Here is a 16,865-nt window from a genome sequence, read left to right on the forward strand (position 1 = left end):
TGTTTTAGTGGTACCATGCCTGAGTTTTGGAAGCTCTGCAACTCTGTGGGATCAAACTGAAACCAAAGAGGGCTGTAGCTCACTGCTGGGACATCTGCCTTGCATGCAAAATGTCCTAAGTTCAATTCCCAGCATCTCCACATACGACTGGGAGAGATTCCACCTGAAATCCTATTGAGCTGCTGTCACTGAGTGCAGACAATACTGTGGTAGATGAACGATGGCCTGACTCGGTTTGAGGCAGCTTCCTATTGTGGCAGCTTCCAAGAGGTAGCCATGCTGCTGATGACGCAGACGGGAGCCCACAAATGTTTATGCTGCAATAAATCTGTTTGTCCTTAAGGTGCCACAAGACTCCTTCTTGTTTTATGGATTTGGGCATCCTAGCAGCTTGCCATCAATAGCAAAATGGCGGGGTCTAAAAGCCACCACTGCACGACAGCTTCCCAGTCTGTTGACGTGTGTTCCCAGTGCTATACTAAGTGCTGATTTTGTACAGCAGTGGGAAAGCCGAAGCACAGAGAACATATGGAAAGAGTCCCTCATTAAAACGGTTCAAATATCAGAAGGGACAGTGAGGAAAACTGGCTAGCCTCCCTATGAGGACTGCCAAGGGTGAAAGGTTAAGCATCATACTCCTCAGAGCATGTGCAGTTCACAGTCCTTGGGAGTACATCAAAGCACTTCTGAATTCTTTAGATAACTACATGCCTTATGGGTAGTCGGTACCAGATTACATTCAATCTTCTGCAATTAGGTTGCTCACAGGCGAGTTAGACCACATTGTGAAATCATCTCTGAACTACAAAGTGTTTCCCCAACTTTACCCTCTTCCCCTTATTGCTGTGGCAGAATCCTCATCGTTAAGACTACCGAGCCTAGGCTTACGAATCTACTGGGAGCGCAGAGAGGGGCGGCATGTAGTGAGAGCGCAAAGCCTCAGAGGAAACCCCAAGCCCTCCCCAGCCCTGTTTCCCTGGTCTGCTCACATGGTGGAGTTTGGATACTGCACCCAGCCCACCTCCTTGTACGCGGCAGTCACGTGAGTGCAGATGAGGCTCTTCATCTTGGCCCAGGCTCTCTGGACCTCTGGGGAGGTGAATTCATTGGCGTAGTCTTCGGCAAGCACTTCCAGTATGACACCAATGAGAATCTGGGAGGAGAAGAAGTGGCAGTAATAAGTTAAGACAGAGTCCCCCATATTTCCCCCTAACAAGAAACTAGTGTCTATCTTTGTTGTGTCTCCCTGCCAGCACAATTCCAATTTCTTCATTGGGGTCTATGCTGTCCTTCCATATGTTGCTGACCAGGGCATCTTACCACATTTTAATTTCTTGTTTGCTTATTATTTGTTTTGCTGATAATGTGTTTATTTATTAATTGCCTTCCGCACGCACGTTGTGAAGCGATGTACAAAATATAATAAAATGAGCAAATAGATCGTTCTGGCTCACTTCCCTTCTGCCTCTCAAATACCTCAAGTGAATTCATCTATGTATACATCCATGTATACAAAATGGAAGGAACCACCTCTGAAGATGAAAGCAGGACAGTTCAAAACAGGCACAACTGGCATGAAAATAAGAACTTAGTGTCCAAAGTCCATGTGAACATTTAAAAAGGAAATAGCTCCCGAGCGTTAGTGGAGAGAAACCTTAATCAGATGCTGATGACCACAGAACATAATTATAAATTTCTTCCATGATTGGAACTAGAATGGAATTTTGGAACCCCAAAAGAGTTAGATCAACAAACTGGGACTATCCCAAATTCCTATGCTTCTGAGAACCCACAACAGACTGTATCAGCGAATTTGTCTCAGTTGTTTTTGATTTGTATCTTCAGATGCAGTGTTGCACTATCTGAGTCCTATTTTTAAGTTTCTTCTACAAGTGTTTTTCTTCAATTTTTATGTTTATATTTAATTATTGAATTTATTACATTTTTCTATGTACCTTTACTGAGACATGCTCTTTGCAATACAAGTATTTCTATAAATACATTTCCCCTGCCTATTTGCCAGAATTTTATATAGGCCACATCTGCACAGCAGTTTAATGTGCATTCAGAGCTCACTTGTGCCTGTATGCTTTTTCCTGGAGTTCACATGATATCCTCCTCATCCACATGCCAGCACACTCCCCCCCCCCACTGAATTAGCATTTCCCAATCATTGATCATATGACAAGGGGAATAAAGTCTTGCAGAAATTCACACTTTGCCCAATGGTGGACATAAACAAGCACACTGTGGCTTCAGATGAACTCATGAAGGGATGGAATGTCCTGGCTGTTGACATAAGAACATAAAAAAGCCTGCGTGGTCAGGCCAATGGTTCACCGGGTCAGGCATCCTGTTCTCACCGAAGCCAGACAGATACCTGGGGATAAGAGCACTCTCCCCACCTATGGTCTCCAGCAGCTGGCATTCAAAAGCATTATTCCTCTAGCTGTGGAAGCAGAGCAGAGCCAACGTGGCTAGTAGCCACTGATGACCTTCTCCTTCATGAATAATAATAAATTGTATTTATACCCTGCCCTCCCCAGACAAAGCCGGGCTCAGGGCGGCCAACACCAGTAAAATTACAATGGAAACATAATAGGGGGGGAAACAAAAAAAAAACCCCCAATTTAAAATACCGGTTAAAATACAATTTAAAAAGCAGCCTCATTTTAAAAGTAGGCCATAAATCAAAACCATAAAGGGAGGGAAGACATAAGGGTCTCAACATCTTTTTTTAAAGCCATCACGGCCTCCTGTGGGAGTGGGCTTCACTGTTTAAGTATCCACTTTATTTTTCAATTTTTATTTATCAGTTTTGTGCAAATTTGATTCTTTGCAAACAGATGTATTTAATTTAAGAACAAAAAAGGTGTGTGTGTGGGGGGGGGAAATCACTAGCTAGCCAGAATCATAGCTGTCAACTTTTCCCCCTTTTTAAGGGAAATTCCCTTATTCCGAATAGGATTCTTCGCAAGAAAAGGGAAAAGTTGACAGCTATGGCCAGAATGGGCAACTGGCACAGAATCGCTGCTTTTTATCTGCCCTAATTGAAGTATTTCCCTGTTATCCATGAATGAACAAAGACTTGGCTTTCTCTTTACCTTAAAGTAGAATGGTTCGACTTTGTGCTTGACAGCATGCGCCTTGCCCACCAAGGCTAGAACGGAGGAGACCTTTTCTGAGTCGTAGATGTTCTCCACCACACTATTAATAGCCCCCATGACCCGCATGCCATGTTTACGCAGCTGCGGACTCCTCTCCATCTCTAGCGGGTCCTCCATGTGCTTGAATTGGCTGAAGTACTGCTTGGCAGACGGGAAGTTGACAAAAAACCTGCATGGCGCAGTTAAGAAGAGAAAGAAAATGGGAAAGCTAAGTCAACCTAAGAGATATATGTTGAGTGTAATTGGCCCCCGTCTGCACTATATGCTTAAAGCAGTATCATATCCGTTTAAACAGTCATGGCTTCCCCTCAAAGAATCCCAGGAACTGTTGTCTATTAATGGGACTACCTGCATACCAGGGCAGTGCTGGTGCTGAACTCTCATTTTTTAAAATTATACATATATATCCCGTATTTTTCACTCTATAGGACACACCCGACAATAAGACACACCTAGTTTTAGAGGGGGAGAACAAGGGGGGGGGGAATCTCCATTTCTCCTGCCGCTTCGCTGAAGGGGCACTGCGCAGCTTGCCCTCTCTGCGCAGTGCCTCTCCAGCAAAGCGAAGCCAGCAGAGCAAGAGGGATCGGTGCGCACCAACCCCCTTGCTCTCCTAGCTTCAGGGATAGCCACCCGAAGCCTCCGGAGCACAGCTCCGGGACCTCCCGCTGCGCTCCGGAGGCTTCGCGTTGCTTTCGCTGAAGCCATGGAGCCTGCATTCACTCCATAAGATGCACACACATTTCCCCTTAATTTGTGGAGGGGGAAAAGTGAGTCTTTGGACGCGTCTTTTTGGAGGGGAAGAAGTGCAAAAAATACAGTATTTCAAAAACACATATAGCAGAAATTTCAATGCATACCACTTATTTCATTACCTTTTAGAACAAAGAAAAAGAGAACAAAAAAGAGGAAAACATATACTAAGAATCCACAAGTATATGGGCTTGTAACATCAAAATAAACGGAAACATTTAGCTCAATTTATCTCTCTCTTTGTGTATGTCTGTCTACTCCATAGAGAGACTTAGAATATAATTGACATAACCAAGGGAGGCAGTTATGAGTAATTCTATATAAATAAATGATGTACTGGGATACAATTTTTATTTAAATCACTTATCGTATGATTAATAAATGGCTACCTCAACAGCAGCTTTACTTCTTTGTACTTTTAAGTGATATGTGTCCCCCCCCCCCCATACCGCTATAAATAAAAGCTTTTTATACTGTTCATCTAGAGTCCGATTATGTGCATCCTTCCAATTCTGGGTAATAACCAAGCATGCAGCAACAAACATGAAAACAACTAAGCCCTTTGGGCATAAATTACATGTTTGGTCAGAAGATATAGAAAAGAAACACATCCCAGGTTCATAAGGGACACCAGGCCCCCAAATAATATTCATTTCTCATAAAACCCATTTCTAGTATTTCACCATCGGGATAAAACCACCATAGGTGCAGAACTCTGTAGAAATATAACCTGATTTTGAGGCCAGTAGGAGTCAGGTAAAAAGAGAATTCAATAGGTGTTTTTAGAGACTCCTAAGAGTCGCAGGTGGCACTGTGCGACTGGACCTAACAGTCAGGGGTCCTTTTACCTTTACCTTTAAGAGTCATCTAACTCAGAGACTAACTCAGTCACAAGTGTGTGTTCATGTGTGCATAATTATTTCTACTGCCATTACATGAGATAAAAAGTTATAACAAACAAATTAGCATTATGACCCTTGTCCCATCCTTCTTCCAGAGGGTCCAAAGTCTTATTTTATTTATTATATGACTCTGGGCTTTCTGGAAATGGCACCTGACTCTTTATAGCTGCTTTACATATCACTATTTGGGTATATTTTTAGTGTGTTTTATCAAGCACTTGTTGCACATAGCAGAGTTATAGTCGCTGTTAAGTCTGAAGGCAGTACGTATGCAAAATTGCCCAGGATAAAGCATGAAAGAACCACAGCTCAGTAGATATTTAATCACATATTGGCAACTTTGGTTTGCACACTTAAAGTTGATTGGGAGGTTTTGTGTAACAAACCTGCTTCCCCGAAAGACTGGACTTGTTGTGATAAGGGAATTGATGGGGAAATGCAAAGTCCTCTCCACACAAACAAATCAAGAGGAAAGCTCAATAAGCAGGTCACATTGAAGTGCCTGTCACCTAACCATCTAATCACAATCAATGCTGAATAAACAGGTCTCCTCTGGAGGAGCCCTGTGTTGCATAGGAAGGCAACCCAGGAAATGTTAACCACTTGTCCCTTCAAACCTGCATTGTTTGCACAGCAAACACCTGCCTCAGCTCATTTCAGCCTGGCACAGACTGAAACAGATGTCTACACAGGCCATGCATCTCCCTTCCAATGTCACCTCAGCATTCTGAGATCCTGGCTCACTGCTTCAGCCCCCTTGTACACACACAACACTACCGAGAAGCAGACTCATCCCCCCTTTTCTTCTGTTCTTCCCACTTGGCTGAATCTCACGCAGGAGCTTGCCAGGAAAACCGTGTGAAGCCGCGAATGGAATAACCATCGTCCTTGCTGCCTTCCCTAGACATCTGGGATTTATCAGCCAGCCTAAAATAGGTTTTGATGTGTGAAGAGTGTGTGGCAACAAAAAAAGGAAGAAAAAGTCTAGAGGGGGTTGGGGAGGAGGAAGTCGTTTGTAAGATGAAACAGAAAGGGAACCACTTCTTTTCCGTCTCCTTTTCCCTCTTGTGTTCTCTTTAGCCTTTCTCAAATTAAATCGAAATGCCAAGTCTACCAAGTTTGCTTTTGACAGGGAAATGGGCGCATGCGTTAAGGGTCTGTTTGCTCTTGGGCTGCTTTTAAACTCCCAGGTGCTTTTGCGTGGGGGCAAAGTGCTCAGTACAAGCCTGCCCAGTAAACAGCCTGGGAGACTTTGGTCAACAGGCAGTCTAGAAAAAAATTACCGATTAATCATATCCTGCAAGCAAGGACTCCAGTTCGACAGCCTACCTCAGTTCCCTCAGGGAGCTAGGCAACCCTGATTCAGAATCCTCAGAGTCGGCCATTATTCAGGGGAAACTGGTAACCAAGCAATACAGTGGTACCTCAGGTTACATACGCTTCAGTTTGCGGACTCCACTAACCCAGAAATAGTACCTCGGGTCAAGAACTTTGCTTCAGGATGAGAACAGAAATCGTGCTCTGGCGGCGCGGCGGAAGCAGGAGGCCCCATTAGCTAAAGTGGTGCTTCAGGTTAAGAACAGTTTCAGGTTAAGAACGGGCCTCCGGAACGAATTAAGTACTTAACCCGAGGTACCACTGTATAGGCAGACTCCTTCACAAAATGAATGCCTAATTTATACCTTTCTGAGAACCAAAAGGGCATTAAAAGCATGAGCAATGGGCAGGAAGATGCCTTTCTTCACTATTGAGGATGGGCATAAACATTTCTGGATTGACGAAAAACTGCATCTTTGTGCTATAAATGGGTCACAGTGCATGTAGTTTATGAGAGATGGTGGGTGGATGCGTTCTAAATGTCTACAAGTGAGACTTGGAACAAAATGCTGCAGCACAGGAGATGCTGACCACTCCATTCCTGCTCTCTCCTTGCTCCCAGTTTTCCATTCCCCGCCCCCCAAATAGCAGCCAGCATTCTGTGTCTAGTGAGCATACATGGTCCCCATTGAGCTGCTTTGAGGGCTCCATCCTGAAGAGTTATGTGAATTTTGTAGCACTCCCAAGCCTCCTAATAGCCCTCCTCCCCTTGTGTTGGGGTTATTTTGGATACATAAGCACTCATGGCCTGAATGCTGGAAATCTGACCCCTTCATCAGAATCCTTGCTGTACAGGCATACTTTGCTATAATAATAATAATAATAATAATAATAATAATAATAATAATGGCTTTTCATTCAGTTGGGATTATTTAATACATTGCCATGACATTCAGGGCTCATCCACACTTTTGCTTATCTCTGCTTTCTAGGCATGGGTATGAGAGGTTTTTCTTCTTCTTCATCATCATCATCATCACTATCACTATCATCATCACCATCATTTATTTATACCCTGCCCATCTGGCTGGGTTTCCCCAGCCACTCTGGGTGGCTTTCAACAGAACATTAAAAACAGAATAAAACTTCAAACATTAAAAGCTTCCCTAAACAGGGCTGCCTTCAGATGTCTTCTAAAAGTCTGATAGTTGTTTACCGCCTTGACATCTGGTGGGAGGGCGTTCCACAGGGCGGGTGCCACCACCGAGAAGGCCCTCTGCCTGGTTCCCTGTAACTTCACTTCTTGCAGTGAGGGAACCGCCAGAAGGCCCTCAGAGCTGGACCTCAGTGTCCAGGCTGAATGATGGGGGTAGAGACGCTCCTTCAGGTATACTGGACTGAGGCCGTTTACAGCTTTAAAGGTCAGCACCAACACTTTGAATTGTGCTCGGAAACATACTGGGAGCCAATGTAGGTCTTTCAGGACCAGTGTTATGTGGTCTTGGCGGCCACTCCCAGTCATCAGTCTAGCTGCCACATTCTGATTTCGCTCTTTCTGAAGCCCAGATATATCTGCATCAGCATGCTGAATGATGATGGCCTTGTTGAATTTCAACTTGGGGTGGGTAGGAGGCTTTTAAAAAAAGAATAATCTCATGGTGGGAGAAAACAGCCATGTGAAATCAAACTTCAGAAAAAATATATTATTGTATATTGCTGCAAGCTTTTGCAAATCTAATATTTGCTATGGCATAACATGCACAGTTTAAACTGATAAAAAGCAGATGCCGGAATACTGATTCCACCGAATTCTTTCTCTGATTAATTCCATTCTAAGCCTCCTCTTTTGTGTTTCAGGACATACATCTGGACAAACATGGACAATATGTCCTTTAAGACTCTTCTGACTTCCCCTGGGCCCTTTCCTCTCTCAGCATTTTGGGAACGTGATTTTTAGGCCCAGTCCATTGAGAAACTCTTTGACCAAGGCACTTTGAAATGAATGGGGCTTAAAGAAAAACTTTGCTGTTGCACAACAAGAGTGTGTGTGTGAGGGGGATTTGTTCAGGAGATGTAGATTTGTGGGCTGTCCTCCTAATCAACAGCAGAAGTTGGGAAATAATCTCATTAAGGTGCAAGATTGCCACAGGCATTGGGAATGTGTTACGGGGTTCTCTTTTTGAATAAGATATTTGTTCAATATGCTGGAGGAGTGAACTCATTATCTAATGTTTTGTCAGGGACTGTAGTTTGACATCACAATCATCTCTCCAGCATTATCCCAACGCTTCCAAGTTTATAAATGGGTGAACTATATTTGGCAATCTTGTTTCTTCTGTCAGTGCATCTGGAACCATTTAGGATGGATCCTAACAAGTGTGTAACCTGAGGAAAATTTAATCCATGAGGCTTTCAAAACAAAGGTCCATAAAACATTTTCAAAAGCTGGAGGCATTTTATGATTCTGACTGCTACGTGGAACTGGGCACTTGTTACAAAATAAAACATCTGAACATATTAGCTTTAATAGATAGATACAGTGCTTTTTTTCTATAAAAAAAAATGTTTAGGGGTACTCTCATCTTCACTCAAGAAAATCACCATCTTATAGTTCAAATCGGGGGAAATAAATACAGCCTGGCGTGCTCTGGTCCATGGGGTCACGAAGAGTCGGACATGACTAAACGACTAAACAACAACAAATACAGTAAACGGACAAAAGTACAAAGATTCACAAAATGTTTAGGGGTATGCATACCCCTGCGTACCCCCAGAAGAAAGCACTGGATAGATAGATAGATAGATAGATAGATAGATAGATAGATAGATAGATAACAAGTTTCTAGTACATAAAGGACTGTGAAGATAACTTTGGCAATGCCTGGTGAAATCATAGAGCCTGGGATATATGTACAGTATGCACAGAGCTGACTTTCTAGTGGTCAGGGGTAAGTCTTTCGTGATTTGCAAATTTCTTTGCTTCTTATCAAGGCTTGTTGAGACTTGTCCATGAATAAAATTTTGCAAAATAAAGAAATAGATGCACATTGGTTAATTAGATATCACAAAATTCAGCTCCCTCTTTGGCACAAAATCTGAGTAACGTTGGCACAGAACTGTTGCTTTGTTTATTGATTTATATTTAGCATCACAACCCTGCCTATATCAAGCTAACAGGACATGCGTGTCGTGAAAACCTTCTCAAGCTTCAGATACACTGCTGGGATAAGCCTCCAGGATGCTACAATAGCTTTATTATTGGCAACTCTAAATCAAGGTAGTCAGAAAAAAGATCTAGAACTACTGGTAGATTTCCAGATGAATTCCAGCAGATTGCCAGGGGTTTCCCCCCACAATGAATTGCCAGCTGCAACAAAATGACCCCCTCCAAAAAACCACAAAAAACCCCACAATGATGTTAGTGTGCATTAAACTGCTTTTGTAAACCACCATGTGAGGGCAATATGCCCCTTAAAGGAGGGCAAGTAATAGGTTCCATTAACTATTCTGGAGGATCCGATTTTGGAAACACAGCATAGATTTTCCAGGTTATAGTGAGAAAAGCCACTGACTTTTGGGAGTTGGTGCCAGTCTAAGCACCCATTTCTTACTTGTCCCATAGATGCCAAGTTAAGGTGTACCCTTGTTATTTGTTTGAGCCACATTTACCTGTTCTGTTGGGTAGCTATCCAAGTGCATTGGGTACTTAAAATTGAAAAAGCAGAGCCATGATATCCATCTAATCCACCCATCCATCCACCATCTTTCCTAGTATGAATGCATAAGCTTGCTCTACCTCTTGCTGTGTGATACGTGGAAGTGAACTACCTAACTTGCCTTTCAATGCAGATTTTCTAGGGCCCCGCTAGCCAGTCTGAATATACGACAAGGTGCAATGAATTCTCCCTCGCATCCCCATCCTTTCTCTGTCTATCCGTCTCTTGTGCGAGCTCTCCTAAAGCCTGGCACCAAAGAAAAATGTGGACCATCTAGCGACAGAAGGGCTGTTTCTGTTTCTGCCAGAGTGCTAAGCCATTGCAGTTGACCTATTCTAGACAGATGCTCGTCCTTTTCATAACACTGTTATCGTGATTTCAGCAGCCTGGGCTGCTTTGATTTATCAAAGGCTTTCAGAGACGCTCGTCTCAAAGAGCAGAGGCCACTGCTGTGCTCTGAAGTAATTACCAGCCTTACAGAATTTTGTCCTGTGTAGTCATTTCACCACCATAGGCAACACATCCCACTAGACAGCATAATAGCCCTCGAATTCACTCAGTGGTCATTTCCAGAAGCCCAAACATCCTTTGATTCATAAATCTAACTTTTCACTCTGTGGCTCTGAAATCCCTGCATTCTGACTATCTGTTTAGTGTTCAGGGATGTGAATTGTGCCTGCGGTGCAAGAGATGTTACAGCAATTTCTGTAGCCTATGCCAAAAATGATCTGATCTCATACTCAGAAATCCCCATCCCTGCTCCCCAAAGATTTTGCTGGAAGTCTGATTGCATTTTGCACATTCTCCCCTTTTCTGTCCAGTTTCTTTTGGGCAATATTTTTATGTGCTGGTTCTCGCAACTTGGTACAACACCCTGCCTGTAAAGACACAGAGCTGGAACAGATACTTCCTTTTGTGCTTCCTTTCTTGCCTAGAGAAGATAACCCTAGAGAAATCTCTGCTAGAGATTCCAAGACTCTCCACAGGAGTTACAGTTCCCAGAGCTCCTTAGATAAGATCCATGGGGGGAACTAAGCAGGTTTGAAATTTATTTACAATTACATATATAGTGCAGACGTTGGCTGAATCACAAGACAAGGAGACAGTAAAAAATTCAAGCAAACCCTTGAAACACGTTCTATGTGCGAGAGAGTTGCTCTCCTACAAAACAATGGCTGTTCATCAAGTTCACCACAACTCTCTTCAGATTTCTACTACTTCTTTCTAAATCAGCCAATTTCATTGGTGTTAGGTGTATGAAAGACTAATAAACCTTGCTAAAATACACAGATAGTGTATCTGAAGGAGCGTCTCCACCCCCATGGTTCTACCCGGACACTGAGGTCCAGCACCGAGGGCCTTCTGGCGGTTCCCTCACTGCGAGAAGGCAAGTTACAGAGAACCAGGCAGAGGGCCTTCTTGGTAGTGGCACTTGCCCTGTGGAACACCCTCCCACCAGATGTCAAAGAGAACAACAACTACCAGACTTTTAGAAGACATCTGAAGGCCGCCCTGTTTAGGGAAGCTTTTAATGTTTGATGTATTACAGTATTTTAAATTTTTTTTGGAAGCCGCCCAGAGTGGCTGGGGAAGCCCAGCCAGATGGGCGGGGTATAAATAAATTATTATTATTATTATTATTATTATTATTATTATTATTATTGGATAATAGTAAAGTTAACTCTATTGTTTTGGGATTGTTGTTTTTTTAAGTATGTCCTTGACTGTGCACTACTTCTGTGTTTTCTTTCATTCACTCTGCTAACTCAGTCACCTCCAATTCCAATGTTTACTCCCCACCCTTCACAATACTTTGGACAAGCTTTTGGTGTTTCCTGTGTGTGGAGGGGGAAAGTAGGTGGCATTGTCATACCAGCCAATTAACACTCTCTGCCATTGACTTCTGCAGGGAAACAGGAGGAACTGTAGATGTTTTCAGTTCTAGGGAAAAGGAGCAAGTACAGACGCACTGCAGGCTCACCACTCAACCTATTCGTTTTTGTAATTTCTTCCCATATGCCTGATAAAAACAGATGACATGAGATCAACTTTGGCCTGTGAAAACCTAAATCTAGAGCTGATTTTAGCCTTGTGAGAATTAGATTGGATCGGGTGTCATAGTCATGACTGAATATAGTATCTTTAAAATATTCATTGCCTCCTTAGTGGTTTTCCTTCCTTTTCTGGAATGGTTTTGCAAAGTTAAGGGAAAGATTAACCTCCTAATACACACTAAATTAAGTCAAAATTAATATAGGTTTGTCATGTTCCACTGTTATGAAACCTGCCTGGTATTTAAACGCAAACTCCACAAAGATTACATCATCTAAAAAATGCTGGGTGCTTAACACTTAAAATACACACCAACTATTTTCATCCATTATCCATGTAAGGTTTCTCAGTCCTATTTAGCATTTGCTTTTGCAAAATTAAATTTAAGATATTGAAATCCAAGTTTGCTTGCTATATTGGCTGGGCAATTATTGTTTGGCATTCCAGAATTATATGAGACACTGCAGGCTGTGATTTAGAGAAATTAGAAGCCATCCCTGTTAAGTTTGTTGAAGAATGGCTCCCACTCTTAACATGCCTTAGTTCTTAGAAAACATTTTGCAAACTGCCTCTAAAATTTACTTGCATATGTTTGTATTAAGTATTAATGAAGTTTCTATTCTTAACAAAGAAAACCCATCTTCATGGTATGTTTTATATGTTATATTTCTGCTAACCAGTGCTGAATACAAGAATTTGGTAACTTTATAGATCTCATTTTTTTATTGTGTAACTGTTTTGCACATTTTTCTGCTTTTTCTTTTGTAACTTTATTACGAAACAACAACGCAAACCCCCAAATAAAGCAAAATTGAAATAAGAAAGAAAAAACACAGAAGCCATTCTAGAGCCCAAATAAGCCAACAGTCATCTTTACTAGGAAACCTTTTTGGTCAAAGTTCAGTCACATAAGTTTCTGGTGCTTTGCTTTCTGCAACAGTGAGATCCTTCTCAACCATGGAGCCCTTCCTTCAGTCAGATTCCCAAGTATGAATCTGGCCTGTATTGTCAGGGGTTAAATTACTGTGAGATGAAATTAATGCAAAATGCAGAGACTTTCAGTTTCCCCAAGGGAAGAGGTGTTATGCATTCTCCCAGTGAAGGTTCTCCTACATAAAGCTACCAATTACATATTTCCTCATAGCTACATAGGAATGAAGTTCAGGGTTTATCGCTGCCTGGACAATCACAGCTTCTGAGTGAATGTGTGCACAAGTCAACCACTTGTGTGCAAGACTGCCACAGAGCACACACAGGTTGCATATTAATTCCTAAGTAGAAGTGTCTTCCATGTAGGGGTGTCCTTAATGCTTAAAGCAACAGTTATTACTCCGTGATCACGGGCAAGTCACTGTCTTTCTCAGCTTAACCTACTTCTTATCCAAGGTTGAAGAGGTTTTAATGACGGGATAATGGATTGGATAACAGATTGGATAACTTCTCTCTCTCTCTGTCTCTGTCTCTCTCTCTCTCTGAGCAATTCATCATGAGCTTCTGAGGTGCCACAGTATTTGGGGCATCCGTGTTGCCGCAACTTGAATAAAATGGTCACCATTTGGCAATTCGACTCAATTCAATTGCTGTGAGGATGGATGAGATAGTGAAGTCCTAAAAAATGCTGTTTAAATATCCCAGAGTACTGATAATATACACAAAGAACTTTGCGTATCCCACAAGCATTGATTACTGAGGTGATATAATACAATCGCACAACCTTGCTGGGAGTTTTTGCCCACGATGGAAAGATTTGTATCCCAACTTTGCCATTTTAGGTACTGCCTGTGATTTTAGTTCTAAGACTCCAACTCCTTAGGCAGCTCTTCCACCAATGAGCTCCTCTTACAGTCACAGACCACAAACTAGCATTGAAATCAATGGTCTTAAGTGCATCTAGCTGTGAGCTTGGATTGCTGCCAAAATGTTCTTCCTAATGTTTAATTTAAAACTACTGCCCTCTAATTCAAACCTGCTGCCTGGAATATCCATTCCTTGTATGTGATGAACAGTTGTTCCCTCTCCACCTTCAGATTTTGAATGTTTTCTTAAGGCTGCAGCGTTCAGTTCATATGACGTTGCCTCTATGATAACGTCTGCATATGGTGTTCATCATTGTAAGTGTGTGATAAGTTCCCTAAAGAATGAGCCCAGAATGCTGGTCCTTATTGGCTAAAGGAGTTTTAAGGTACAACTCAGGAAGGTATCTCTAGCTAATCAGGAGCGGCATATGGCTAAGCAGATCAAGCTACATGGTGATGCCACAAAGCCAATTCAGGGTGAGGGCATTGCTTCCTGCCCTTACTCTGAGTAGGCAAATCCTTTTTACTTCTGTAAAATAAAAAAGCCCCATATTTTGGTTCATTCCTAATTGTAGTAGCCACCTGTCATGTATGCTTTAGATAAGACGTCTTCATTGAAGGGTGTTGAACTATAATAATAATATAATAATAAATTATTATTTGTACCCCACCCATCTGGCTGGGTTTCCCCAGCCACTCTGGGCAGCTTCCAACAAAAGATTAAAAAATACATTAAAATGTCAGACATTAAAAACTTCCCTAAACAGGGCTGCCTTCAGATGACCCTTGGGGTCCCTTCCAACTCGACAATTCTATTATTTTATTTAAGAGGGCACATCTGAGCCAGGATGGTACAGCAGATAGGATGTTGGACTGAAGAGTGGGGAGAACTGGGTTCAAATTTCCATTTAACCACAGGAAGGTAGGAATGTGCCTTACACCAGGTCAGACTATTGGCCCATCTAGCTCAGAACTGTCTGCATTGATTGGCACCAGGGTCTTTCTCAGCCTTGCCTGGAGCTTGAACCCAGGACATTTTCCATTTAAAGTAGATCCTCTGCCACTGACCTACAGCCTTTAGGTAAGCCATGAAGCATACTAGGCAATAATACACAGGTCATATTCTTCAGCTGCTGATTCTATTTCCCAGGGACAGTCCCTATTTTCTGGAACCTGACCCTGGATTAACCATTGCCCATATTATGTCCTTATATCCCTTTTGCCATGCGGAGAAATGCTCTTAAAACCTTGTCACTATCTGGATAATTGTGGTTCCTTACGGATACCTTGAAACTTCTGTTCCTTTAATAACTTTTGGTATGGGTTTGTTGCTGCTGCTTTTGGGGAACATTTCATAAGCCACCAGCCTTTACAGCAGCCTTTCTCAACCTGTGGGTCCCCAGATGTTGTTGAACTACAACTCCCATCACCCCTAGCTAGCAAGGCCAGAGCTCAGGGATGATGGGAGTTGTAGTCCAACAACATCTGGGGACCCACAGGTTTGGGAACCGCTGCTTTAGAGGCTAGGAAAATGAGATATAAGTCAGGGAGCTATAGCTCAACAAGATTTGGACAGACCTCGAGTAACTCTGTGGCTGATAAGGATTTGAAACCCAGGGCCTTAGCACAGCACCATGCTGCTTCTCTTGTGATCACTTATGGCCTGCTCAAATGCAGATGATACAGCGAGTGACATGGACCATGAATTCTCCCAAAATTTGTACAACAGTGGAGCTGTTGAATTATTTACTGGTGAGAGAGGCAAGCTGCAAAAGCCAGCCGAATACAATTCTGAGTACTGCTTTTCTTCTTGATGTGCCTTCACAACAGCCTCTCCACATGACCTAGTTCTCCAGGAGGGAAGCAATGATCAATTATCCAGCTGCAAAATGTGCAGGCATGAGACGAGTGAGGGAGCCAGCTGGGTGAGAGAGCTGCTATCACACAGGTACTATTTGTTTCAAACCACATGCATCCTGCTTTGAGGGCACACATGCGTTGACCAGAGTAGCTCCAAAGTGAAGGGGAAAGGGGAGGGGAGGTTAGGAAGGGATCTGGGAAGTGTTCCCTAATTAGGATTTATTTGTGCTCTTTCCTTTCCCTCCCTCTATCCTCTCCCACTCTCCTCTACCTCAGTCTCCTTCATTGGCCTCTTCCTGTCATACAGTGACTTATTAGGACTGCATGGGTGTGTGAAAGGACCCTTTACGAAACCCCTCCAGCATCTTGGAGGAAAACAAACGGGATCCTAAAAAAATAAATAAGTGATAAATGATGTACACAAGACCAAAGCAGAAAAGAAAATCAAAGCAGCCAGAGGCAGGTTTATAGTCCAATGGAATGGTTTCAAAAATTGCCAGTTCAGGGGAACAAGGCAAGCATCCAATAAGTTGGCTGAGCAGGACATTCCTTTGCAAAAGCTAAGCTGATTCTTCCTCAGCAGGGCTTCTTCTTCCATGTATTGAATCCTTCTGGCTTTAATAATGCTTTCTACCAATTACCTGGGACGCAAGGTTGTGCAACAGATCTATCTATACCTGACTCCTCTATTTAAATAATGTTGCTATCTTGGCTCCTCTTCAGTCTGTGAAACATGGCTACATTTGACATATGTGTGAAGCGTCGCTGGGGCTGCATCTAGACACATCAAAAAAAAGTTTCCGGAAAACGCATTGTAAACCTCTTAACGGGAAATCACATTGGCGGAAGACGGAACTCTACAGCGCCATCTGGTGTCACAGTGTTATAAGACATTTAAAATGCTTTTTCTTTACTAAAGTAGCTGAGTCCCAGGTCTCCTTCAGGAGATGATGATGCAGTTTAGTTGCAGAGAATGCACAGGGTTGCCATCGTGGGGGCAAGCAGAGCAGTTGCCCTTTGCTTCCCATTTATGTCACAGTACCAATTCCGTTTCTAGTTGATATAAAATAATTTCAACCAATGTCCTTATAAAATAATATATCATGCAGCTCTTTTTTGATTTAAAATTACATCTGTAAAAAGCAGGAGTTTGAAATGATACTGAAAGTATTCCAATGAATTCAAGAACACCAAGAGTCAAGACACATTCAGTGAGCTCGTTCACAGAATCACAGAATTGTAGAGTTGGAAAGGACCCTGAGGGTCATCTAGTCCAACCCCTGGCAAAGCACAAACCTGCCT

At 42.6% G+C, this 16,865-nt stretch overlaps 1 protein-coding gene across 3 annotated transcripts in view; it reads right to left on the bottom strand.

The window, feature by feature from the left end:
• CYGB (cytoglobin) overlaps positions 1–16,865 on the bottom strand; it is a 53,580-nt gene that overhangs the window by 25,939 nt on the left and 10,776 nt on the right. For 2 of the 3 annotated variants that reach the window (XM_080994086.1, XM_080994085.1), the window contains exons 2-3: positions 3,105–3,336; positions 990–1,153 (exon numbers count right to left, since the gene is read on the bottom strand). In XM_080994086.1, the coding sequence (XP_080850212.1) occupies positions 990–1,153; positions 3,105–3,336 (396 nt within the window). The remainder of the gene's footprint in view (positions 1–989; positions 1,154–3,104; positions 3,337–16,865) is intronic. The other variant, XM_080994087.1, reaches the window with a different exon arrangement.

The sequence above is a fragment of the Podarcis pityusensis genome (assembly GCF_964106645.2).
Source record: "Podarcis pityusensis genome assembly, chromosome: 2".
Classification (NCBI taxonomy): Eukaryota; Metazoa; Chordata; class Lepidosauria; order Squamata; family Lacertidae; genus Podarcis; species Podarcis pityusensis.